The sequence below is a fragment of the Plutella xylostella genome, chromosome 27, assembly GCF_932276165.1.
Source record: "Plutella xylostella chromosome 27, ilPluXylo3.1, whole genome shotgun sequence".
Taxonomy (NCBI): Eukaryota; Metazoa; Arthropoda; class Insecta; order Lepidoptera; family Plutellidae; genus Plutella; species Plutella xylostella.
In genome coordinates, this window is record NC_064007.1 from 4,575,027 (window position 1) to 4,602,406 (window position 27,380).

Sequence of the window (27,380 nt, forward strand, 5' to 3'; positions counted from 1 at the left end):
TGTCCTCAAAAGAAATATGTAGCTTTAATGAACCCCGAGTAATAAATAAGGCATTCCCGCCATCTTGGTTTTTCTGGTATTAATAAGAGTTATGGCTGTAGTTATTGCTTATAACGTCCATAGGTAATATTTGTTTCTCGTAATGTGATCTATTTAGTGCGTTTTCGTTTATGTCTCCATTATTCGAACACTTTTTTATGCCAGAATTCTGATGTTTTTGATTTGATTATCATACACGTGAAAGATATTATATACCTAATATGTTGTTTTCAATTCATCTTGATCATTACAAATACACATAAATAGTACGGTTGGCACAAAAAAATATAAATGGTCATATATCCTCCCGTTTATCCACAAATACAATCGCAAATAAACATCAGAAAATAAATCTTTAATTCCATATTCGTTTTCATATTTTTTGCTTGTTTATTAAATTATGTACTAAATAATTATTTATCTTTTACAGGTAAGCATAACTCGCACCCACCCTAGACGAAGATACAGAAGCCTACTTACGTACTGGTGCAGTATAAAAGTACTTTCTCTCAATATAAAAAAAACTACCAAACACTTTTTCTGCGAACAGTACTGGTAGACCACTTCCCACTGTGACTTCCTATTAACTGAAATCTATTTTAGACTCAAATACCTTCAATTTAGGTCCGAAAATAGCCCGGCTCGTGTGGCGTATATTATCAGTGTCACAGACTGGGTAAATCCTGCATTAAAATAGGATCGAACGATTGGTATCCTGGATACATACACGGAAAACGTTTTAGCTGTGGACTTGGAAATGACACGTGGGTAGTAGGTACAGTAGAGATGAAATTATCTGTCTGATCAGAAAGATGAAAATAGTAAGTACATTGTTACCCTAGGGGTGAAAGCCTAATAAGGGGCTCTTCCCAGGTATTTAAAACTGTGCGTTTCAATACAAATGCGAGGAAACTAAAAATATGAATAATATATTTTTTCGCATATTTTTTTTAAAATACTTTTTTATGTTAATCACAAATAGGTCCCTCATCCCTCACCTTAATCATAAGGTTATTATTGATTGGTTTAAGTTGGCTTTTATTCGACATTCAGCATCATTGCAACACATGAAATAAACAATAATAACTCGACGCGTTTAATCTAGAATTTCCAGACTAGACAAAACACAATAGATACTAACGTGAATCTAGAATCTGTATTTCTATTCGTGTTCAAAAAACAAGTTTGTGTACAAAGTTTCATGCATACGTGGTTTTCGGTTGTACCTTCAGCAAAATAATTTGTGTACTACACTTTGTGCAGTGTAGCTTTAATTTAGTGAGTTTAGATGGTGATCATAGTATCACAATCACAATACACACTCAAGGAAAAAATAATGGTTTTTTTCTGTCATCTGCATAGATTACCTGTCAAAAGTTTAATCATAGTTTCCGCTAGAAGCGCCACTTTGTATGCAAAAAACGTTTTTTGTTTATGACATAATATCAAACCAAATGTACAAAAAAAGACGTACAGGTGACACCACACTCGGGGAGGCTCACCGTGACCCAAAAAAGCTTTTATAAAAACACTAGCTGTTCCCGCGCGCTTCGCTTCGCCTTAAACGTTTTCCCGTGGGAATTCCGGGATAAAAAGTAGCCTATGTTTTTTCCCAGGGTCTAGACCGTATGCATACCAAATTTCATTCAAATCCGTTCAGTAGTTTTGGCGTGAAAAAGTAACAGACAGACAGACACAGTTACTTTCGCATTTATAATATTATATAGTAAGGATGACCTCACAGTAACCCACTGTATTTGGCTACTCTGTGGGGCGTAACTTTGCAGCAGGGTGCTGACAGCGTATAGTTTTGTTTATCATCCCGTGTGAAGATTACTCTGTGCCGCGTCAGGAACACAGATTAAGCAACTTAGGAGTGACGGCCCATCTCACAATGCTTCCTTATGCCCATGTTTGTAATCCCCGAATGTGTAGTCCTGAGTGACTCGCAAGCGTGACACTAACTTTTCGTAGCACATTTTGACTAAGTTGATAGGTCGCGACTGAATAAACCTACTTTGAGTTAAGTATATGTGTACCTTCTCAAAATACAAAAAATAATAATAGAATAGTAGGTAATATTTATTCTGTGTACATATTAGGTATATTATAATGATCGAGCAGAATCTGTGCAACCATAGTCGATTTTATATATTTTTTTAATCCACGCAAAATAAAGAATAATGGAAATCCATTCTACATGCAAAATATCAAATGTATACACAAATCCTTACAGGCTATTCCGTGAAACATGATGCAACACGAACTACCTGAAAGCTACCAAATTGATATCAGAATAATGCTATTTGCTGAACAATTCCTAAACTAAACTATTATCATAATATCAAGTATTCCTGAACGGAACACAATAAGATGTGGTCCAACTGAAAATTCATGCGAACTTGTATTACGGAAAGTTTACCCATCCTGTTGCTATTCAAACGACTATAAATTATCCTAACTAATTATTATAAATGCGAAAGTAACTGTGTCTGTCTGTCTGTCTGTTAATCTTTCACGCCAAAACTACTGAACGGATTTGAATGAAATTTGGTATAGGTACATATGGTCTAGACTAGACCCTGAGAAAGAACATAGGCTACTTTTTATCCAGGAAATCCCACGGGATATTTTTTTAAGGCGGAAGCGAAGCTCACGGGAACAGCTAGTTATTGTTATAAATTGTAAAGGTCATAAACGAAATAGGGCTAGCGTCTCCAATAATGAAGTCATTCTAAGCAACGAAAAAATAAATAGAGTCATACTACTCTTGCAGTTGGATAGGTCATGCTATGTCATCTTGCTCTACAACTTTACAATAAAGTCCCAATAATTTCAAATGGAACAAACAAGCAGAATTAATTTCCCGATTCAGTCAACCCTGTAATGGCGACGGGGTATCGCAGACCCTGAACTTCCATAAATTACAAGTTTCCATTCTAACTTCGTCCACTTAATAAGATGCTGAGCGGATTTCGTTCGACCGCCCGATTTGGGGACGTGGTCTTACAGCTAAACCAATTTCAAGTTTACACTCCATAGTTACTCTAGTACTATTATTTTGGTCTATTAAACGCACTCTTTATCGAAGTTGGATTTACCTAATCGGATCACTTGTCCTAGGTAGGGATACTGATCAACAACTTCGATGGTGACACCTCCTACAGTTACGGGCGATGATGAAACATGTTCGTTCGACATGACCTTTGTCTTGTCCATGTTCATTTTCAGCCCAACTTGTTTAGAGGCATCATTGAGGTCTGTGAGCATTTCGCCCAACTCCTCCAGCGTTTCCGCCATAATAACTTTGTCATCAGCAAATCGTAGATGAGAGATATATTCGCCATTGACGTTAATGCCCAGTCTTTTCCACTCTACAAGCTTAAAAACATCTTCCAGTGCACAGGTGAACAGTTTCGGAGAAATAACATCTCCCTGTCTCACGCCCCTTTGCAACTGGATCGGTTTTGTGCTATGTTCTGTAATCGAACTGACATTGTGGCAGCATTGTACATACATCTCAACACCTCGATATAGCGATAGTCTATATGGCACCGCTGAAGGGATTGAAGCATCGCCCAGAGCTCAATAGAATCAAAGGCTTTCTCATAGTCCACAAACGCTAGACATAAAGGTAGATTATACTCCTCGGTCTTCTGTATAACCTGCCGAAGCGTGTGTATGTGATCTACTTCGATAAAGAGGTAGCTCGTAGAATCCAACTCGGATGGGCAGCGTTCGGGAAATTACGACACTACATCTTCACTGAAAACATACCTCAGTGTCTGAAAACAAAAGTTTTCAATCAGTGCGTGTTGCCAGTGATGACTTACGGAGCCGAGACGTGGTGCTTCACCAAAGGGCTTATCCACAAGCTCAGAGTTGCTCAGCGTGCTATGGAAAGGGCTATGTTAGGCGTGTCCCTGCGAGATAGGATTCGTAATGAAGAAATCCGCAGGAGAACTAAAGTTACCGACATAGCCAAAAAGATTAGCACGCTGAAATGGCAATGGGCTGGCCACGTAGCCCGCAGAGCCGACGACCGCTGGAGTAGAAAGGTTCTGGAGTGGAGACCCCGTGTCGGCAAACGGCGTGTCGGTCGCCCCCCAACCCGTTGGTCTGATGATCTGCGGAAGGTAGCGGGAAGCCGCTGGATGCAGATGGCGGGTGACCGTTTGGGGTGGCGATCGTTAGGAGAGGCCTATGTCCAACAGTGGACTACGGAAGGCTGAGAGAGAAACGCACTCGAAACCCGAAGTTGGAGGCAGAACCGCTGTAAATAATGACGTCTACAAAAATAAAGTCGCCAAAACGGGAGACATCAAACAAAAAAAGCGTCCACTTGAAAAAGTTGCACTCCGAAAAACCATTACGACACATTTATGGCACTACAACATCCAGTGCATTGAGGCGAAGTGAAGTATGGGGGGGCTAAGTAGGGGGTCTAGACTGCCCCCCGCCAGCCCAGACGGGAGGGGCGGGGAGGGGGAATAATTCCGTAATTATCAGCTTAACTCTAGACGACAGGGCAGGTGGAAACACAGACGCCGTCAGGTGTAGAATGCACCACGTATTTTCGGGTTAACGTGACAAATATGGGCGTCTGTGACTGATTGATACGAGAATCTGGCGCGGGAAAGATACAGATAGTGTTTCGTAGTCGCATTTGCTGTTAGGAGTTAATTAGGTGAGTTTGCATTCGAGGGTTATTTTACAGTTGACGTCTGAAATTAGCTGATAATATAAGAATGAGTAATAATTTTATTTTTGTCGTCTTAAAATATTAATGACTAAGGGTGACTTGCATAACAAAGTTAAACATATTTATATCAGATCTATGACCTCTTGCTCTGACAGTATAATGTCAGAGCAAGAGGCAAACTATTTCATTTTGATTAACTTTGTTGTGCAAGACGCCCTAAGACTTTGATATGTTTGAAAAAGCTTCATTTCTCGTTGCTATTGAGTCAAAGTGATTTATTAGCTGATTATAGATACTTACATACATACATAATAATAATTATACTTTACGCAATCTGAAACTCCGTATCTTAGATAAGACGCTAACCCTCTAGACCAGTCCTGAATAAGTCCGTGTCTAAAAAAAGCTCAGCTTTCACGCTATTTCGTCAAAACACCGTATCTCTGGGTGGCTGAAATTCTGAATTCTGAAAACGTCACCGCAGGCCTAGAAAGCCGTTTCGCATACCCTAACAATGTATTCATCCTTACGTAGTGGGTTAGTGTGTCTACTTAGTACCTCTCAGAGGTGCAAATTGACCTAGTTCCGTTAGGCATGGGGTTAGAAGTGTTCCGGATTGTAATTCGGCCTTTCGGCCTTTTAGATTTTTAGCTAAAGCCGAAATGAGGTGTTGAGTTTTATGTTTTTTTGTTAAAGCCACCTAGGTCCTATTTGATGGCTTTCTATTTATTAGCGAATCGGTGACAAACATTAGAGCTATGAATGTACTAGGGTTTGTCAACGTGGTGAAAGGATTAGTCGGTCAGATTAGTGTCAGTCGCTTTTTACCATTTCATAAGGGCCAATTCAAATGCGATTCATTTAATCCTACAACATAATATAGCATGTTTACTTTATAGATAACATTCTTAAATGTAATTAAAATCATTTAGCGGTCCAATATATTCTTCAAGCACCTTATGTGCTTATTTGTTTTCGGCTAAACCCTGCCCCGGCCTTACTACAGAGAGGTGCACTAAATATTACAGTAGCCATAGTCGGCCACAGATGTGAGAAATGTAATTAAGCCATTTTAGGTTATACTCTAACATTTTATATCACCTTTCACACACGATAACATTATATACAGGGTATAAAAGTGATGCTTCTGAACTTCAAACGATGTAAGAAATGGTCAAACTGAAAAACATTCTCGTACAAACATTTCAATTAAGGAGGTTAAGATATGTGTTGGTAGATATTTTTAACAGTAAGAAAATAAATTAAATTACCACATGTGAAAAATAAAGAATAGATAAGTATTAGTTTTTGTTTTTAAGTAATTAATAGATGCTAGGCATACACCATTTTAAGCTACCATACCTAAACTCATTCCATTTCCACACCGTGAACCGAAACATTGCTAGAAAAAATAGTATTATTTTAGACACAAAACCCAAAAAAGTTACAACGACAATACACTTATATTACCATTTACTTCTCCAAAGCCGACGCAAGCGTTCTTTAATCCTCAATCAGTAACGAACCAAACTGGGCATAATACTAACAATATAGAACAGAAGCCGGGCTACAACCCGTCCGACCCATAAAGTGGGCCCTAACAACAAAACGATCTTAGCACCAACAATCACTTTCATAAACAATGTAACTAGTGAACCTGAATAGGGGGCGTGGAACACACCCGGACTCGTGGTTTGACCCCGTAATGTTAAATGGAACGAATTTATGCGCTCCGCTGGCAAAATACGGTAGCTACTTGTGCCAAATGTTTCGGTTCCTTCTAAATTATCATAAATGGAATAGAGTGTGGACTACGTGTGTGGTTTAGTTTATTATTACGCACTGCCGATTCGAACTAATTTTGTAATAATTAGGTAGCAAAATCAGTTTCGGACACAGTGTGTACTAATTACGTAGGTATTAGGTATATATTATTTAATGCATATTGATGGTTGTGAAGAAGCTGATAGTTAATCACATGACTGTATCCTAGTTAATAAAGTATTATCTTTGAACTGCTACCGAGATTCTATGGACCGATGATCCGCAATGACGATATTAACCATACCTAATCGAAAAAACCGACAGCATAATTATATCAATAATGTACTTAGGTATATCATTTTGGCGATTGCCATAATTTTTACGACATCGATAGCCGCATGCAATTTAGGTCCAAAACCGAAGTACTACTTAAAACAGACCCATTGAAAGCATTCGTTCTTGAAAACAATAAAAGTCAGTAGGCAACCAAACACATAAATTGTACCTATGTAGTCGCGATGCATTGTACTATGTGCTCTGGATTCAAATGTACCCGACTCCTTTTGTAGTTCAGAATATACTCGGCTGTGAAAATTGTAAAGGTTTTTACATTCTGAAGATATTTATTTTGGTAGGATGATATAAAAAAAACTCTGGAAACATGAGGTGTACAAAATATTACATGTGATGTGTACCTACCTAATATTGTGTACTTAGGTTGTTGATTTTGAAAGAAAGAAAGAAAGAAAGAAAAGACATTTATTTAGATTTTGATCTTGTTTAGTATTTTTGGTAGACATTGATTATAGTAAGATATTTCTGATTATATGAAGTGTCATAGGGTATTGGCAACATAACTGTTTTTAATGCAAGATAAAAAAAACATGTTAATTTTTATTCAGTTTAAAGGCTCAGACATGCGCAGCGTTTTGTTCTCCTAAATACAAAATCTATATTAGGTAGTACTCGTATGTACCAGGTCAGTAGCAAAATGGTAGCAAAGCTATTTAAAGTGTAAACAGAATGGTGTTTGTTCAAAATTTTGTTACCGCTGCAACCGGTTAACTGGTTAAAAGTTATTTTTTATACAAAAAATGCTAGTTTGTAATAATATTTCGCTGTTTTTATTATGTGAAGCGATAAAATATTTTTTATTCATGTCGGCCTTTCAGTTGCGGGCTAATTTAATATTTTATTCCTTTCCGCGGAAACTAACAAACCACTAATAGAAAAGCGTCAAACATGGCTGCCCGGAGCTCAGAATAAACACTATTATCTTTTTAAATTTGGAACAGAGTGTCGTCAGAAAAATGAGCGCGCCAAAATAGCGGCTCCCGACGTAATCGAGTGTCGTTCTGGGGGTAGGAAACACAATTATTTTTATGGCAACACAATTTTCTGTGGCTCATTACATGCATACCTCGCGTTATTTCTTACTGGCAACATTAACATGCCCAGGGTAGGGCACACCTAATGTTGCTTGGACACGCGAACGGTTTTTTTTATTATTTCCCCAAAATTATATCCTATTTTCACACCAAAGAAGCGATGGCGTGTGTGCTGTTTAATGTGTTGGGAGTAAAGTTCTCCGGAGTAGTTTACGGGGATTGCCATTGTTAGTTTAAACAACCTATATTTCTTATTTTTTGATATATTTAGGTAGCTTTAGTTCATTGTACCAAGTAGCTAACTTGGTACAAAGACTAAAACGACGATAGTGGCCGGTCAGTCAGATACTAATTGAGTCCCCATTAAATATCCAACATAATATTAAAGAACTTAAGTATATACAAAGAGTTAATAATATTATTTTATAAAAAAAAAATACACGGCAATATTTCTCAAATAACACAAACACACAATGAGTTACGAAATGAATAACGTTTGCATTTAAAAAAAAAGCTTATCAGAACTTGGAACCTTTCCGAAGTGTGCATTAACATCCCTAATCTGGCGAATGACAGTAATAAATTGGAAATTTACGTAAAAATCCTATAAAAACGGTACACTTTTAATTTGTCTACAAATACAATTTTTTTTAGAACACGTAGGTACTTATTATTTTTATGCAGCTACCATGAGGCCTAGGTACTTATAGGAGTATTTCTTAGTTTTCAACGGAACTTTGTTTATTTTACGGCAAGCTCTATTTCAGGAACGATCAGCCTTCAAACATCCGTGAAAATTTCGTCCCTATAGTAATTTATAGTACGATTTAGATGAAGATACCGCGGGTTAAGTATGCAATATGTCAAATTGCCCGCTACTCTATTGTTTTTATTCGACTCAGTCACGCGAGCGCTACACGACTCAGGAATGTGGCTTCAACACTCTCTGTTTGTTGGGAAAAATGTTGTGTACCATCCACTGCTTTGTACACACCATCCATATTAACTCGTCACAGAATTTCTGAACTTGCCACTCTAAAACTAAGCTCTATGTTCGTTGTTTTAAGAGCAATAGCCGCTAAGCCAATCGCGTACACAGACGCCATTTTAATTAGCACCCCTTTTGATAGCGTCCAGAAATCAATCAACTTTAAACGCCGGAAAAAATGTAACAGCCGTTTTTGTTGTAAATTATACGGCTCGGCTGATCCGAACACCAGATTAGGGCTTAGCCCCATTTTTGTTGTTTCATTGGCACCCGATTGTCTCGCTAATGTTGGTTCTGTAACAACTTGTTTGATGGGAAAAGAGTTGGGAAAATATGGGGAAAATTTACGTATTTTACAATGGTATTAATAATGCGAACATGAACTAACTTTAAATTTATCCTTGTACTGTCTGGCTCGTAGTTGTATTTGATGAATTTTTGACAGTTAGGGCCTTACCAAAAAAACTTAGACAGTATATTAACAGGTGTTTAGCGCTGTTGAACGCCTACAAAATCTGTATTTTTTTGTTTTAAACAGTGCTTTTGTGGTAGTACAGTTAACGTTTTCATTTGTGGTAAGTAATTAATGAAAACTTTTGTTTTTTTATAAAATTACTGTCAGTAACGTTTTTTGCTGATCGCTACAAACCCTAACAGTGAAGTTAGCCGGGCTAAATTACCCCACGACTCAAACAGCCATTTCTGAGCATAATGTGAAAATGAACGTTCAGTAATCGCGGGAACAAGAGCTGGAATCAAAGTGACACGTCCCCAGCGACTTTTGAATTCCGAACAAACGTTTTGGCGCGAACAGAGCTGGTTGTCAAGCAAGATGGCGGCCAGGCCGACAGCACGATATCGCGCCAATTCTTTTGTGCCACCTCAGCGGATATATCTTCTGGGATCCCGATTCCGATCCGATTCGAAATGGACAAGCTAATCCCGCTATCGTTTGTACGGAAATGTGGTGAAAAATTCCAAACCTTACTCTCTAGAGTGGTTTTTTAAAGCCGTCGCTCCGTTTGAAAAGTTTAAGTGGGGTTCGGAGATAAACGGTTCGAATGAGGTTAAGGACCGACGAGGTTTAGTTGTTGTCGTCCGGAAATCGATTGGAGATGTTTGTCTACGTCGGTATAGGTGTGAGGGGTAAATAAGACACTCCCTCATCGAAGAGGGTTCACCTTCATTTTTCGTCATAACCCGAGGGTATGTAGCAGATTGAATTACGTCAACGCTAGATTGTCTGCTGGCCCTGTGTGGGTGGAACGCGCGTCAACTAAATGGGCCAGTTATATTGATTGATCAAGAGTCGCCTATCTCAAGACGGCAGTGTATGTATATGCGTTTAGGCAGTGCATTATATATACGTTTTCAAGGATTTTCTTTGCTAAATTCAGCCTTTTCTAGAGCTTAAACTCACTATGTGCTTTAGGACTTAGGTCATTACTAGTAGGTAAAGTTCCTGACAGCCCGAACACATTAAATACGAAACTTTTTTATAAATAAATACTCACCCTGTTTTTTTAAATTTAACTAAATCATGAATCGTCTTGGTGTTTTACATAATTAGATTTACATTAACCTGCCGATGCAATAGCAAGCTCACTGATAAAATTGCCCTGTACATTATACTTACATGTATATGCCTATATAATAATATGCATCTATGTATATAATAATATGAATCGCCCCAAACGGAAACTATTGGACCGAAACTCTATTACTACTTCTTAGCAACTGCCGTTGTGGCAACCCTATGGTATTCAACAAGGGGTGCCTTAACGCCCCTGGCAATTTCTTCCACTGCGGCTTCAAATATTATTTCTCACATTAGGATGTAACTGTAACCCATTTCTTCACGAAAGACAAAGGGGATTTTTCTGCAAATCTCCCGGGTATTGCCGTTATTGATTAACATTTTTAATTTAGTTTGTGGAATTATCACTGTTATGCTGTAATATTAAGAAATTGTCCAAAGTGGTAAAATTAAGGAGGTTATTTTCTGTAATTTTCTTCATCTTCATAAATTATCTTTCATGATACCTACCTACATATATAGGTGCTTATTTTGTTTAATTGAATAACTTGTAATTATAAGAATGAAAATAAAATATGTAAGTAAAAAGTAAGAGATACTTGTAGTACTTATACATATTTTAATTTTCAAATTACTGTTCTTATCAAAAAGTCCCTGAACAGAACATAGCTACGTATATCAGTATACACGACTAAATTCGTAGCCATTGCAGTAGCTAGCATCTCAACTAAACCGAAAACAGCGTCGCTCGTAGCTCGAACTATAAACAGCAAGACAGTTTAACATCAAAGAACTATATAAATTAGATTACCGGCTTTTTCCTAGCGCACCAAACGTGGCGAACCGATGGGCGAGCGTTCTACGTCGAACAACTCTATGTTTTCGATTGCAACTAACTTTGTTAAGCTTCCTTCAGTCGAACGGAAAACGGGCCCATTCAATGCCTTTTGTCCTTTGAATCTATCTTTGCAATTTGCGCTTTTGAGGTTAAGTCGTTGCATTAAGGTATGTTATTGTCTGCAGTTTTAATGGTAGGAACGATCTTAAGAAGTGTTTTGATAGTGAATCGGCGGTGTCTAGAGATAATAGAATTTTCTGGAACAAAATCGTAAATTGAAGACGTAATTATTTGATAGTTTTAAACTGCTTGGTTTATTTGTTTATTTCTGCATGGTAATTTTATTATGGAGCTTAGTTTCTCCACCTTCAAGATAGGTGTTAAATTTAAATAAAGAAAGTCTGGGTTGAAAAACCTGCTGGGTTGAAAAACCTGCTGGGTTGAAAAAACACATATACGAAGTCTTTGATTATATACTGGGTTGTAAATGGTCGAAGTACGAAGTATATAAAAAAAATCTGTATGTCAATTATGTGAACAACATGAAGAACAATTTTATATTCAAAAATAAATGTATTCTGCAATATTACTAAGTATAGTAAGTACCACCCTAGAAAGGAAAACAATTTCCAAAAAGCCCGTCGGTGAGGCTCACAAACAAAAGTTTCAACTGTACCTACGTCTTAATTGGCACAGAAATGCCCCGAGGACAACTTTTCAAACTATCGACATTCTATCTTTGACCGTTATTTCTTAGGCAGGAGCGAAGCAAGATAAAATTCACTCCAAAATATCCTAAATACGTGACTCGATCGACGTTTTGTTGCTTTCAGATAGAAACATACTACAGGCGGGCATGTCACATTGAAAATGGCGGTAATCCCCTTTCCCGCCACTTCTCGTGTCTCCTTTTATTCCTTATTTGTTTTTTTAACCACACACAATTTCCCGCCCTTTTTATATAAGGGCATCACTTCCGCCCATTAAAAAGAAAAATAAAGGGACGTAGGAACCTCTATGGTTTAGTGTAAATCTTTGCCCTTTTGTTCCTAAATAATAACGTTAGGCCAAAAGTTATTTTCTTTTTCACAAAGCTTGCCGTGTAATCGATTCGCGTTCCATTCAGCCTACGGTTTCCCGCCATTACTGGCATTTGCACAATATTAACCTGGCCTAATCGAGGCCGAAAAAAGAAAATTCGTTGTTTTTTTTTCTTTCCACGACAGTAGGTAATTTGTAGTGCGTAATGCCAGAGTCGTTGGTGAAATATGAGCGTGATAAGAGGAATTTCGTTTGCTATAATTTTTACTGCCGCAGGTTATTTATGTGGCCAGCTCGTTTGTGTTTTAATGCTGACCGCTTTATTATACGGTGAGTGTTCCGGGGGGTGCGATTAGGTTGGCTTTGGCTAGTTTTATAGAAATATGTTTGATAAGTTTAGTTGGAAAAACAACTCCTTTAAATTTTTCAATACATTTTATCGTTCGTAAGTACTGATTTGTCGTTTTAAGACTCAGATATGGCTTACAAAACGTAAAATGTGGGAAGGTTACTGAACAAAAAAACCTTACATTTTAATTATAATAATAACCACATCAATACGAGAAACATTAATTAATCCAGCCACAGTAATAATACTAAAACAGTGACTTCCGGTTGACCACATCACCGGAAATAGAGCTGAAACAGTAGGTACTTCATGGTTGTAGAGGTAGAGAGTATAGCTGATAGACTAGGTAGAGTATAGAAGACTCGTTAAAACTTTTTAGTAATTGGTAGTAGGTATATCGCTGACAATATTTTCTGCTCAACTATTTTTATCTGAGCCCAATAAGCATAATATTATGTTAGACACAATCACAAGACACAACTAATACGGTACAATAAAATCAGTCAATGCAGTAACGCCTACAAAAAAAATACGTGTGAAAACAAAAGAAGCCCGAACAAGCGTTGGTAACCACTCGGTTCCGGCTTGAGATCTGGTTACCAGCCGCGGTACGGTTACAACCGCGACACCCAACACTGGCCGCGAGGAACATCTCGCGGTTTTGAATATGGAATCAGGTGGAGGCGTTCTGTTTTTAAATTTATGCTTGTAGTGGGTTCTTAGTAGGTAAACGTTCATTAGGTACGGATTATATGAAATTCATGTCATGTCATGTCATGCTGGCCATAAGCCATATTATGGGACATTGAAGTGGTAAGTTATGTTTTTTGTAATATCACTGTTATGTTATTTTAAATTTTAATGGTTTGACTATACTTAGTAATTACCGACACATTATTCTGATCACACTTTGCCCAGTTGTGTAAAAGACTTTTGTACAGTCATCCCTACGGCCACTTCCAAATTCCAATCAGTATTTTGTGTATAGAAAACCTAAACATCAATTAAAATGTTCAATAACAAAGCTGTACATTTCGCCTGGACCCTGGAGCCCGTGGGACCACAAAATCGATGTAAGCGAGCTAACAATGGAGGTTTTTGCACAAAAACCGGACAAACAGCAAAAAAGTTGCAAAAAATGCCAACCGACCGGGCTAACCGGGGATTGGCTTTTTAGGGTCGCTGCCAACTCGACATGGTATTGTAATTTGGAATTAATAAGAAAATAAATTAGTTCTTTGTACTTAAGTTGATTTCAGTTATTCTAAAGAATGTTGGAGTTCCAAAACACTACCAATTTATTACATTCCTACCAACATAAAATTGTATGCAAGAACAGTGTTATTCTAATAGATGTTAATAATTCTATACCATTGCCAATTAATAACATTGCCAACCAACATAAAAATGTAACCCTAAACCTATTAAGAATTTGTCTATTTTTACGTAGGCGGTGTGCGATCTGTAGGCGAGGAAAGTTTCGATAGCAATCACTAATGGCGCGATGGACGTAGGCGATAAACCTCACGCCATATTGTCTGTGCTTGATCGTGCCTTATCAGAGCCTTGACCAATCGGAAGACGAGTCGGAGTTCAGAAATGTTGATTAAAATAGTTATGTAGAACAGATTTCTGTTGGTAAACTACCTGACTATCTGTTAGTTCCGTTTAAAATTTTCGGATAAGTACTTCGCACACGTTTTGTACACACACTTATATGTTATACATATAGCTGTTCCCGCGCGCTTCGCTTCGCCTTAAAAAGTTTTTCCCGTGGGAATTCCGGGATAAAAAGTAGCCTATGTTCTTTCCCAGGGTCTAGACCGTATGTGTACCAAGTTTCATTAAAATCCGTTCAGTAGTTTTGGCGTGAAAGAGTAACAGACAGACAGACAGACAGACAGACACAGTTACTTTCGCATTTATAATATTAGTTAGGATATTTGTGGAATAAAGTATTATTATAATAATGATTATTATGTACCTATTACATAAAATCGATACAAAAGCGTCGAATTGGTCATGCACCGCGTGTAAAAGGATTCTGATACAAGGTACGGTCGCGTGTAACCCGAGAATTAACACTTCTACTCGGCGCTTACGTTACTTGGCTTCCTAAATACCCGCCTTACATTGTACTTGTATTGATACGATGTCACCGGCTACTGCGCAGGAGAACTTGACACCGTATAGCTTTTGATACGTCAGTTAATGCGGCTAAATTAGGTAGGTCCGTGATTTAATAAACATGTACAAATATTCTTACGTTTAAAGGGTGACTTGCACAGCATTAAAACGTATTTAAATATATTGCTCGCTTGCTTTGACAGTATAGTGACAGAGCGAGACAGCATCAGATTTAAATTCGTTTAAATGTCTAGTGCAAGTCACCCTTAGTTTTAAAATAGCGTCAGTACACTAAATTTTATGAAGAGTTATCAACTTTTTTCGTTAGCTGAATTGTTGTGTATTCTGTCTTCTACAAATACATAAATGTCTACTGTGTTGTATTCAAGTCTGCTTTAAGCACTGTCTTAGGTAGCTCTAGAACTAATTTAATTAAATGCATTTTTGATAAGGTTCTGTTCAACTAGAATTTTACGTTTCATATATGTATTATATTCCGCTCTCTAATCGTTTGATTGTAACTTACATAACTTGACATTTACGACCGGCCAATAAACACGATATAGAAGGATTTTATGTAGTGAAGGCTTAAAATTATTTATAACACTAAAGTAGGATTTTATTTTCGGCCTAATCTTATTTCGAGGGTGTGTTGTCGGCATTTCCGTGCACAGTATATGTAATAATTCACCTTAGCAAGATAAAGTTATTTATTTTTAGCCAAAGTCACAAGCTTTAGCGTTTTAAGCTGTTCAATAAATAATTATGTTTGCTTCTGTGCCCTTACCTACAGGGTAGGCAGACTGTTCTGATAATCAAAAATATAACGTTTTGGCCATAAACCAAAGAGAACTTTGAAGGAGCTACAAAAAGACCTATGCTTGCACTGATGCACCAATAGATCTATGGACCCAATTAACTCACTGATCAGGGACACAGACCGCTCCTCGGCCAACAATAACTTGAAAAACCTTTATTTGCAAACTCTAAAGTACAGGAGAAGTCAAAAAGTCATATGAGTAAAAAAAGTTTCCTATTTCGGCATAGATGGAAGACCCAGGGAGAGGCCATTGCCCAGTAGTTACCTAGTTACACACAATAGGTTAATAATAAAAAAAACGCAATATCTCAACGCTTAAGCCAGGGCCGCACTCAGTATCACAAATTGTATAACCGGACGTGAAAATAGGCCCCCTCAAGAAATCGGGTCCCCCAAGGCCCGAGCCCCGATTGTGCAGAAATCTTATTTGACACCCCCCCGCCCCCTCCCACATCCTTCACACCGATTTTTTCTTCTACGCTAGTTGTGTGGCCAGCCGTGTTTTATTGTTGGGCTTTTAGTTAGAAAGGTGTTAGAACTTTTTGGTGGTGATTTAAAAAGAAACTTAGGGCGTCTTGCACAACAAAGTTAATCAAAATTAAATCTATGACCTCTTGCTCTGACATTATACTGTCAGAGCAAGAGACAAACTATTTAATTTTATTTAACTTTGTTATGCAAGTCACCCTTAATGTAGGTTTTTTAAATATATTTTTTCTGCAATATTTACGTGATTTCGATCATAATTAACTAAGGTATACGTTGAACCAACTTAAACTAATAGCCAACCAATGTAGGTAGGTATATTTGATATATACGCATCTTCAGCATCATAATATGTTTCAAAAAAGTATTCACTATAATATCACCCTCAGTAAAAACCCATTTATTTCAAGAGCAGAAATGTCTCAACAAAGAAAACATCAGGAAATTCGTCCGGATATTGGAGAATCCGACGTAAATCGGCCGCCATCTTGAATTAGCCAGCCAAAAGAAAAATGGCGGGAGTTATTCATGTTGCCACTCCATACGATACGTGACCGAGGGTGCATATCGTACGGAACCGTTAAAAAACCCTTGGGGTCCCGCGGACCCCTGGAATTGTTAACTATAATAATGGGTAGTCTGATGTGCACAGTGATTGGTCATTATTCTGTGGTGCGAAAGGGCGTTCAATTTCTAATGTTTATGATTTTATTTTGCAAGTGTGCTCTCTTCAGAATCCTTTACAGTGCGACAAACTTATCTGTTCCGTTGAGAGCGAACTAAATTGATCCATATCTCATTACTTACTAATGAATTGTATATTGTAAAAGATTAGATGGGTTTATTAACACCGCAAGAGCGAATTAACAATACGAAATATTCTAGAAATAAGAAATATTAGACATTTATGTGAGCTGTCACACCGGAACAGATAAGTTTGTGGCGCTGTATTTAAAATAATATTACAATCGACAGGTCCATTACTCTAGGTTCACTGGTGTGGATGCCAACATTATTACTGTCATATCACTAGGATCGTTTCTGCCTATCGCTATAAGCCCTTTCCTCAAATTCCAGGTATCCATTTGCGTTTACCTGAATAAATTTCCGGTTCAGGTCCCTTTGTTTATTTAAAACCACTTCATGTGAATTGCCCAAATATATGTATTACCTTGTATTATACATACTCCCTTTATATGTGCATGGAAGGATTATACATAAAATTATCATTGCTTACATAATCTTCTGGAATCACGACGATATATTTTAAACTCTTATAAGATCATTATAAGTACCATGTATATTATGTACAATTCGTCACTTTAAAAAACAGGAAGCTAACTTTTGTGCCGACAAAAACATAAGGCACACTAACATCGGTATAAAACAATACCACTCCTGAATTTCACTACGAATTATTCACTTACGTGGTTATACGTAGGTGGCTAAGTATCCACCACATAGGTACCTCCGTTTATCCTCTCTCGTATGAGGCGAGTTAAAAGTCACGTAAAAATTTAACAATTCGCAAAAGTTTAGGGTAGAATATCCAGTAACCGACTGTTTTTCAGAGTTTTGTGGAAAATATGCAAATTCGCATAATTAAATCGCAGGACGTATCTCCAGCTCCCAAATTGCTGAAGGTTTTATTTTCATTGCGATAAAACTTTACGCTCTTAATTTAGCTTAGTTTTGCATGTTTTAAAAAAAGATTTAGATAGCCATAAAAATGCAAAAGACTTTTTGTTTTTGCCCGAAAAAAATAGCATAAGATAATTGCTTTCCGACAAGCGCCACTTCGAAATGCTGATTAAAAATACTGACTGAAAAATTATGAAAATTATTCCGCATACTTACAGACAGACGTCACTTTAAAAAATGGTTCGAATACTTTAGTATCTCCGATGGAACTGTCATAATTCATAATTATTAAAATTTACCACTGAATTTACTGATTTGTATGATGGGCAGGTTACCTTAATAATTTAGGGAATGAATTTAAAAAGTTACTTACCTATGTATTTTAAAAACACTCAAGAAACTCCTTTCGCAGAGGTGGAGGCAATCTTACACACATCGTGAACAAGATCGTAAATACACTATAAAGAGGGGTTTTCAATTCGTCGCCCGCATCCTATTGCGTTTTAGTGATGCTCGAGGATGTCATAATTTACTATCGATGGGGGACCGACTTTGGAAGACGGTTGTGCCATCATCGACTATCGAATGATTTACGGGGTATGTGTCCATTTTTTTAGAACAATTTTGTCTGCAGTGACTATAAAGCCGTCGGTTACTAATAATTAAAAAATTCAAAAAATATGAATACATTTACTATTGAAGAATAGTGTGTATCCCATCATACTTAGTAACTTTTATTTTTACTGTTGTACGTCAACACGAGGCTTTTAGCACATCAAACACGCATCGCCGATTCGGAAAACATTTTTGGACCAATCAAATGCTCCCGGAGAGCAAAAGCGCCAGTTTTCAACCATAAAAATCTGTACGGATTAACTGTCTAAAACTATCCAAAAATGGATACCGAAAGGGATTTGCCGTCCATTTCGGAAAGCTTTATCAGTTAGTTTATGCTTTACAATATTTACCGAACTGCCGAATCACGAACCGACGCGATAATAAAATTCCGTATAATCCGTTCAGTGGAACGCTAATGCAGATACCTACTGGATTAATGACAGACGAAATTAAATTCACCAGGAACCCACAGTTCCACCAATATTGCTACCCGTGTGCAGTTAAATAAGCTTTTAACAAAAACAGACCGTATTATACTAAGGTTTGCGCGTATTTTCGCGTTGTCCCCGCCTCGCCTGCACGCTTCATCGGTCGGGTGTCAAATGACAATCGCATGTTTTTCGCTAACAAGGTACACATAATACGGCCCTGTTTCACATCTGCACCCACGTTGTCCGACTTTGAACTCTATGTGGCAAGAAATAAATAGTATGTTAATCGTGGATACAAGTTTGTATCCTCTTTTTGGAGGGTAGTTTAATTTTATTTTGTGTGTCGCGAGTGTGGGATAATTGTGTTCGTGACGGCTCGCGCTAAATAATAACAAACTGAGGAACCCCGAGGAAACTTCGTTAATTATTTTGCTCCAACAATCATTGATCCCGGCGAATGCTTCAGCGCATTGTGTTTTCAGGTTTTCCACAAAACAAAATTTGTTGCCATCAAAGGAAAAATTGATATCGGTACCGAAATTAGCTCTTTGTTTTCATCAAAAGGATGAAAAATTCCTTTGAAAAGAAAATGAGGGGCCTAATTTTTCAAACATTCCAATTCTTGCCATATTTTCTCACCTTGGAAATTAACGAGCTCTGTGGAAAAAAAGACCTTTTTCGAGATAGCTCCTAAATTGTTTTTGACCCTTCAGGAGTAAGTCTCAGTGGACAGAACATTATCTATAAATCATTTTTATTATCAGCTCCCCTTAACGCCCTAACTCAAGGGGGGTGACTGGCAGTTTTCAAGATCTAAATGGTGTAGGTGCTATTTTTTGCCAGTTAGTAGTTTTCTCTACATTTACTGAATGTATTGTAATGTAATGTTCGGAGCGGGGGAAAAGGTCGACTGAAGATAAGCATCTGAACAGCCGATTCTATCCTTCATCTAAATTGTAATGTCATATTTGTTTAGTTTATAATGCAATGTTTTAATATAGACGATTATTATTAAACTTAGTTCCTATTAGCCTGGAAATAATAATGAAACATAACATTCATAAATGTAAATAATGAATGGTATGGATTTATGTATATTTTTGCTTGGTACACCGCATTCACTAAAACAAACTTTGCCAACATTCAGTTTTCAACTACCAATATTAACATTTATTTGTACATTGAAACGGTGCAATTCCATAGACATATTTATTTAACTTTGATCTCACGTCAAGCGTTCCGAAACCATCGGCAAAACAAACACGAAATTGAAGACAAACGAAAAAGTGCTGAGCCGTCGGTTCATAATCAATTTTTGTGCGTTTCACCAGCTGGGAAAATATACAGATGGGCTGAAAACAAAACACTACATCCAACGGTGGCCAGACCTGTAGTAAACAATTTACCTTTCAAACAATCCCAGCAAGGGAAGTTTAACAAGGCAAAGTGCACGGAGAGGAAATGTTTACAGTAGAAGGTGTAGTGGATGATAATAAATCTGCTGAAATTAATAACAATTTCTGACAGATCGTTTACGCTGGTTCGTGCTGAGTCATAGTCAGAAATTAGGGTGTAATGCACCTTTCGACGCACGATCTGCGTATGATAGGAGTATCGACTTACAGAGTTTATTACGTATAACATAAAAATCTGTTCTTATAAATCCTTACTTCCTTACTAATATTATAAATGCGAAAGTAACTGTGTCTGTCTGTCTGTCTGTCTATCTGTTACTCTTTCACGCCAAAACTACTGAACGGATTTGAATGAAATTTGGTATACATACTGTCTCTGGGTCTAGACCCTGGGAAAGAACATAGGCTACTTTTTATCCCGGAATTCCCACGGGAAAACTTTTTAAGGTGAAGCGAAGCGCGCGGGAACAGCTAGTTTACAATAAAATTGAGAGATATGAGTCCTCGTATTCAATATAATCATATATATAAGGAACCAAGAAAGTAAATATAATCGGTCAAAGTAACCGTAATTTGTAAAAATAGAATAGTAAATAACAAATTACAGATGATTGCCATTGGTGACCAAACTGTAAAGGACTATGGAATTAGATTTCCAACAAGCAAAAATGAAAATTATTAATTTGAGCCAACAAAAGTTACAAAATTTTAATATATCAACCATGTGTTCTACTTGTTTTCAAAAGTAGATAGGTACAGGTACACAGGGTACAATCCTATATATTTTATGTATTTGATTATTAAAAAAAGTAATATAAATCACGGTGGAAAAAATACATTTTTATTAAAAATATGATGCATGTTTAGTGTTTACGTTGGTTTTCAAGCTAGAGCTCTAGTTGAAAAACATTTTAATCTCATCTCTACTTACCAGATTATCCTATCTCTTTTTTACGTTTCACTCCAATTTAATAACTTCCTGAAAACAAGCTGTTATACGCTTCACGTATGTAGGTGTCTATCAATACCTTGTAGATAAACTCTTTATTGTCATTTAATAGATACTTAAACGCACGCACAACCCGTTAATTCTATTGCAAGACAGGCCTCCTGCAATGCTGGAGGGCAATTGTCACTGTTTAAGTTAAAGATTTCATTTCCTATATGTCTTACTAGATAGATACAGGTTGTCTGGAAGAAATCGCTTTAAGCGATAAGACCGCCATTTGTAAATATGTGTTAAGTTTTTGTAAAGTTGTCCATGTTTTTGTGTACAAATAAAGAGTACCTATCTATCTATGTAGATAGCGGTTTCGTCACCATACCGCGATGTAGAATCCCCACTCAGACCACTCAACCTTTAAAATTTGTGTTAAAAACCTTACTAGTTTTCCTGTACCTCCTGTAGGTTGGCTGGTAGAATTTTTTTTTGTATTAAGCTCACCTTTTGTAAATCTGTTTCGTCTATTTGTGCAATAAAGAATGAATAAATAAATAAATTTTCGCGTCTTACCCTACCGTCTTGTCAGACCATTCAGAGTGAGATCATTGTAAATTAAATGGAAGTATTAACAGCCGATAAACAGGTCAGTTGTTTGGCTGATAATAATATTGTAAATATTAGTTTTTAAGGATTCTCTCTCTCTCAGCCTTCTGTAGTCCACTGTTGGACATAGGCCTCTCCTAACGATCGCCACCCCAAACGGTCACCCGCCATCTGCATCCAGCGGCTTCCCGCTACCTTCCGCAGATCATCAGACCAACGGGTTGGGGGGCGACCGACACGCCGTTTGCCGACACGGGGTCTCCACTCCAGAACCTTTCTACTCCAGCGGTCGTCGGCTCTGCGGGCTACGTGGCCAGCCCATTGCCACTTCAGCGTGCTAATCCTTTTGGCTATGTCGGTAACTTTAGTTCTCCTGCGGATTTCTTCATTACGAATCCTATCTCGCAGGGACACGCCTAACATAGCCCTTTCCATAGCACGCTGAGCAACTCTGAGCTTGTGGATAAGCCCTTTGGTGAAGCACCACGTCTCGGCTCCGTAAGTCATCACTGGCAACACGCACTGATTGAAAACTTTTGTTTTTCTGAAAACAAAAGTTTTCAATCAGTGCGTGTTGCCACTGAGGTATGTTTTCAGTGAAGATGTGTCGTAATTTCCCGAACGCTGCCCATCCGAGTTGGATTCTACGAGCTACCTCTTTATCGAAGTTGTATTTACCTAATCGGATCACTTGTCCTAGGTAGGGATACTGATCGACAACTTCGATGGTGACACCTCCTACAGTTACGGGCGATGATGAAACATGTTCGTTCGACATGACCTTTGTCTTGTCCATGTTCATTTTCAGCCCAACTTGTTTAGAGGCATCATTGAGGTCTGTGAGCATTTCGCCTAACTCCTCCAGCGTTTCCGCCATAATCACTATGTCATCAGCAAATCGTAGATGAGAGATATATTCGCCATTGACGTTAATGCCCAGTCTTTTCCACTCTACAAGCTTAAAAACATCTTCCAGTGCACAGGTGAACAGTTTCGGAGAAATAACATCTCCCTGTCTCACGCCCCTTTGCAACTGGATCGGTTTTGTGCTATGTTCGTGTAATCGAACTGACATTGTGGCAGCATTGTACATACATCTCAACACCTCGATATAGCGATAGTCTATATGGCACCGCTGAAGGGATTGAAGCATCGCCCAGAGCTCAATAGAATCAAAGGCTTTCTCATAGTCCACAAACGCTAGACATAAAGGTAGATTATACTCCTCGGTCTTCTGTATAACCTGCCGAAGCGTGTGTATATGATCTATGGTATATAGCCTTTTCGGAACCCGGCTTGTTCGGGTGGCTGGAAGTCGTCGAGTCTTTGCTCGAGACGATTCGTAATAACTCTCGAAAACAGCTTGTACACATGGCTCAGAAGTGCAATGGGTCTATAATTCTTCAATAGGGCTTTGTTGCCTTTCTTGAAGAACAAAGTCACTACACTTCTGCTCCATGCCTCCGGGCTTGTGCCTTCGAGTATGACGGAATTAAACAGCCTCCGAAGTGCTATTAAAATCGGTCTACCGCCGGCTTTCAGAAGTTCTGTCGTTATTCCATCATCTCCCGGAGCTTTGTTGTTTTTTAGCTGTTTGAGAGCTATACTAATCTCGTCTAGACTGACGTCCGGAATATCTTCGGTATAGTGTCGGGTGAGTGGCGCTCGGCTGTCGTGAGCACCGCTGGTAATAGGGTTTTGTGTTGTGGTGTATAACTGTCCGTAGAATCTCTCAATTTCTCCCAGAATTTCGGGCACTGATGAAACGGTGTTGCCAGTGTCGGTCTTCAGTTGGGTCAACAGAGTCTGCCGAACAGGTCGATCTCTAGCAAAGACTTTGGAGCCCTTGTTTTGCTCTATTGCGTCTTGAATGCGCTTGCAATTGTAGCGTCTCATATCGCAACGTCTTGCTTTGGCGATCTGTCTGTTTAGACGTCTGTATTCGACCATATCAACTGAAGACTGCAACCTCATTTCTCTCCGTTCTCTTATGAGACTCAGAGTCCCATCTGAGAGTTTTTGAGGTCCTCGGTTGGTTCGGGACGAAAAATATTTCGATCCTACCTCTCGGACAGTTTCCACAAACCTATTATTTAAATCGTCAACTGTAACGCAATTCTCTAAACATATCAGGCGGTCGCAAAGCTCAGACTGAAAGCTTTCGGGATCCTGGATTTGAGCAGGAGTAGGACGGAGCGTGGACTTCATTAGACGGGAGCGTTCTATTTTGCAGTTTATATTCAAAGTGCCTCTTACGAGTCGGTGATCGCTGCCGGTCTTAACCCTACTGATCACTGAGACATCATTGAATATGTGCTTCTTATCCGTCAATATGAAGTCGATCTCGTTTTTAGTCTTCCCATCGGGGCTAATCCACGTCCACTTCCTTTGTGGCTTCTTCTTGTAGAAGGAGTTCATCATATAGAGGCCCTCCTTCTCCAAGAAGTCAGCCAGCATTTGCCCACGATGGTTCCTGACTCCAAATCCATGTGACCCCACTTTCGTCTCGCCGCCTTCTTGTTTTCCGAGTTTCGCGTTAAAGTCTCCCATCACCACCGTGAAATGAGTAGTGAACTTACGCAGGGCAGACGATACGTCTTCATACGCAAGGATTATTTAAGGATTATTTTGGTTAAATAAATAAATAAATACAAATATACTTAACATTAAAATTTGTGTATTTTTTTGTTTCTAACCCTCCTACCGTCTCTTCATTCCAGAGCCCCGATACGAGACGGCGTACGCGTGCGAAGGCAAGACCCTGAAGATCGGCTGCGGCGAGGGTTCCGTCATCCACCTCATCAGGGCCAACTATGGAAGGTTCTCGATCACCATCTGCAACGACCACGGCAACACCGACTGGAGCGTCAACTGTATGTCGACTAGGAGCTTGAGGGTCTTGCATAGCAGGTAAGGGATTTAGACCTGTGAGGTTACCATTATCGAAACAATTAAACAGCGTCTCTCGATTGTCAAATCAGATGTCATTTCTATGGATTTGACTAAATTTTGACAGGCGAGCGATCCATATCACCATCGTTATCAATTTCAGTTAGATCTTACGGTTACTTGTGGCATTTATAACTACCGCAGTTTTTGCTAACAAGCTAAAATGAAAGGTGCTATGCTGACCTACATGGGAAAATAGACTACCACCTCTTTTAGCTGAACCAATTTTAATTAAAGCTCGTGCCAATGATGCACGAAATTTGCTCTAACACCGCGCAGTTTTTTTAGAAACTAGGTTAAGTACTTTAAAGAATCTACATAGGAAATGGTCCGTTAATGCGTAAAATATTGTAATAAGAGTATTTTTATCGCTATTATGATAACATGTTTTAAACGATCAATTTTAGAATATTTATACGCTTAATCTTACCCCATTTGCGTGCCACCTGCAGCCCAACCACAAAAAACCCAATAAAAAAATAACCACAATCTATTTAGGCCTCATTTACATGAGGACGTGTGTCCCCCCCACCCTTATTTCCTCACAGGAGGGGGTAAGGCTTATTGGCAATTTCACAGCCCTAACGCGATTTACCCTGGTGCGGACCAGATTAGAAATTTTGCGAAATTTTCCCCAAAATTTGCGCTAAACGATATGATGGATAACTTTACTCGCTTGAACACCATGTTCAGTGGGTGTGAAGTTTGTTAGTAATTTTTTTATGTTGTAGGATATACTGTGAACATTTTTGCTGCTACATTTCGATTGGTATTCAATGATAGCGTTAGGCGCGGATAGGTACTACAATTCAGCATCAACATGCTCACTGCCGGTCATAAGCTGACTTTGAGTGGCTTATGTCTACCAGTGTCCACAACACTCTCTCTTCTACCTTCCATATCTATTCACCACCAGCTCCTGACTTCGAGAACTAACCAAAGGTATTTTCTGTTATTTCAGATGTAGCATGCACCAAAACTGCAGTATACTGGCCAGTACGAGTATGTTCGGCGATCCTTGTCCAAACACCTTGAAATATTTGGAAGCGCATTATCAATGTGTACCAGGTAAGCAATACACTATAAAAAATGATAAGTTTAAAGTTAATAGCTATTAGCGATGCATTGCAGAGCCACGTGTAAATACACGTGTGCGTACGTACGTAAATATAGAGGTAGGTAATAAGATAGATTTAGGTACCATAATTATCATATTTAGATATATGAATAGATTTCAAACCTTCGAAAGTCGTGACAGTATCCCTCCACGATACAAAAAAAACCTTTTAAACTACAGGATTTCATAGATGAATTTTGCTATAGGTACTTTTTGCTCCGAAACGCTTTTCCGAATGGAATTTCACTATAGTTTCACGTAGATCCAGATCACCACAACTTCAGTTATCCTCAACATTAGCCCCCTTCTTTATAAACCTCTCAACCTATTCTCAGTTAGAGGCTCATGCCACCAAAACTGATCCTCAAAACCCGTAATCCTCAGCATCAACAACGAGCACGACGAACCGGCCATCACCTCCATGGCTGATCACGTCACAGCCGACGGTGTGGAGGTCCACGCAGCCACCAGCTCCGAAGAGTCCAGTACAGCAACAGGGAGAGAGGAAGAAGCCCACGGTGATCACACCACCGACCTTCCGGCCTCACATCACGCTGCCTCCGGAGGTGAAGATTGGGGATGTCGCTTCTAAGGTAAGGGTTAGGACTGGATAAGGTATGGTTGTTGAGATTAGTTAGAGGCCTTCGGGTAGATTTAAAATATCTGACAGTTGGGTTGCCCAGTTCCCAGTTGGGAATCTAAGTAATTCGTATATTTTCCTCAGATAACTTATTTTTAATAATAAAGATTTAATAATAACCATTTGCATGCACTTGAAGCTAATCATCAAAGATCAAATGTTATCATCGGGTTAACTTCATGTTTTGGCAAATTAGTTTATCACTCTAAAATAAATTGAACTAAGTAAAAAACTGGGCTTAATTAGACTTTGATAGATAAATTACATTTCCTTATCTTTTTGGAAAGTAATTAGCACATATCACGATTATTAATATAATTTAAAAAAAAAACACTTACTCACGCCTTGTACTAATGTACTCCCTTGCGGGGTAGGCAGAGGTGCATTGCTGCACCCACTTTTCGCCAGAGTGTTATGTTAGCCCCAATGTAATAGGGGGCGGGCCTATTGCCATTTTACGGGCACATCCAAGACCCGAGAACAAATATCTGTGTTTAAACAAATATCTGCCCCAGCCGGGAATCGAACCCGGGACCATCGGCTCAGTAGTCAGGGTCACTAACCACTACGCCATTCGGTCGGTATAATTTTTAAACGTCTTTTAATTTAATTCTTATTAAGTATAAATAATTTTCTTACAGAAATCCACAACAAGACAGCCAGATTCATCGTCAGAGAAGGATATACCGGAAACCCCTAAAGAAGAGATTCCAGAAGAAAAGATAGATGAGAAAGTTGTAGACCAAGAAAACCGACCAAGGAACGATAAACCCAGCAAACAGGAAGATGAAGGTATAATAAAGTCAATATATTAACTAAATTACGCATTGTTTACTAAACATTTATTGATATCACCATACTTATGGAACGAAAGCATCGCAGTGATTTTGATATTTTTGTTGGATTTTGTAAACATGCATTAGATTATGTTAGAAACCCTATTG

At 38.4% G+C, this 27,380-nt stretch overlaps 1 protein-coding gene across 1 annotated transcript in view; it reads left to right on the forward strand.

Annotated features, from left to right (window-relative positions):
* Nucleotides 1-27,380, forward strand: part of LOC105381165 (latrophilin Cirl) — a 243,869-nt gene that overhangs the window by 206,131 nt on the left and 10,358 nt on the right. Inside the window, exons 3-6 of the mRNA XM_011550831.3 lie at nucleotides 24,451-24,640; nucleotides 25,641-25,747; nucleotides 26,181-26,389; nucleotides 27,078-27,228. Of these exons, the coding sequence (XP_011549133.2) occupies nucleotides 24,451-24,640; nucleotides 25,641-25,747; nucleotides 26,181-26,389; nucleotides 27,078-27,228 (657 nt within the window). The remainder of the gene's footprint in view (nucleotides 1-24,450; nucleotides 24,641-25,640; nucleotides 25,748-26,180; nucleotides 26,390-27,077; nucleotides 27,229-27,380) is intronic.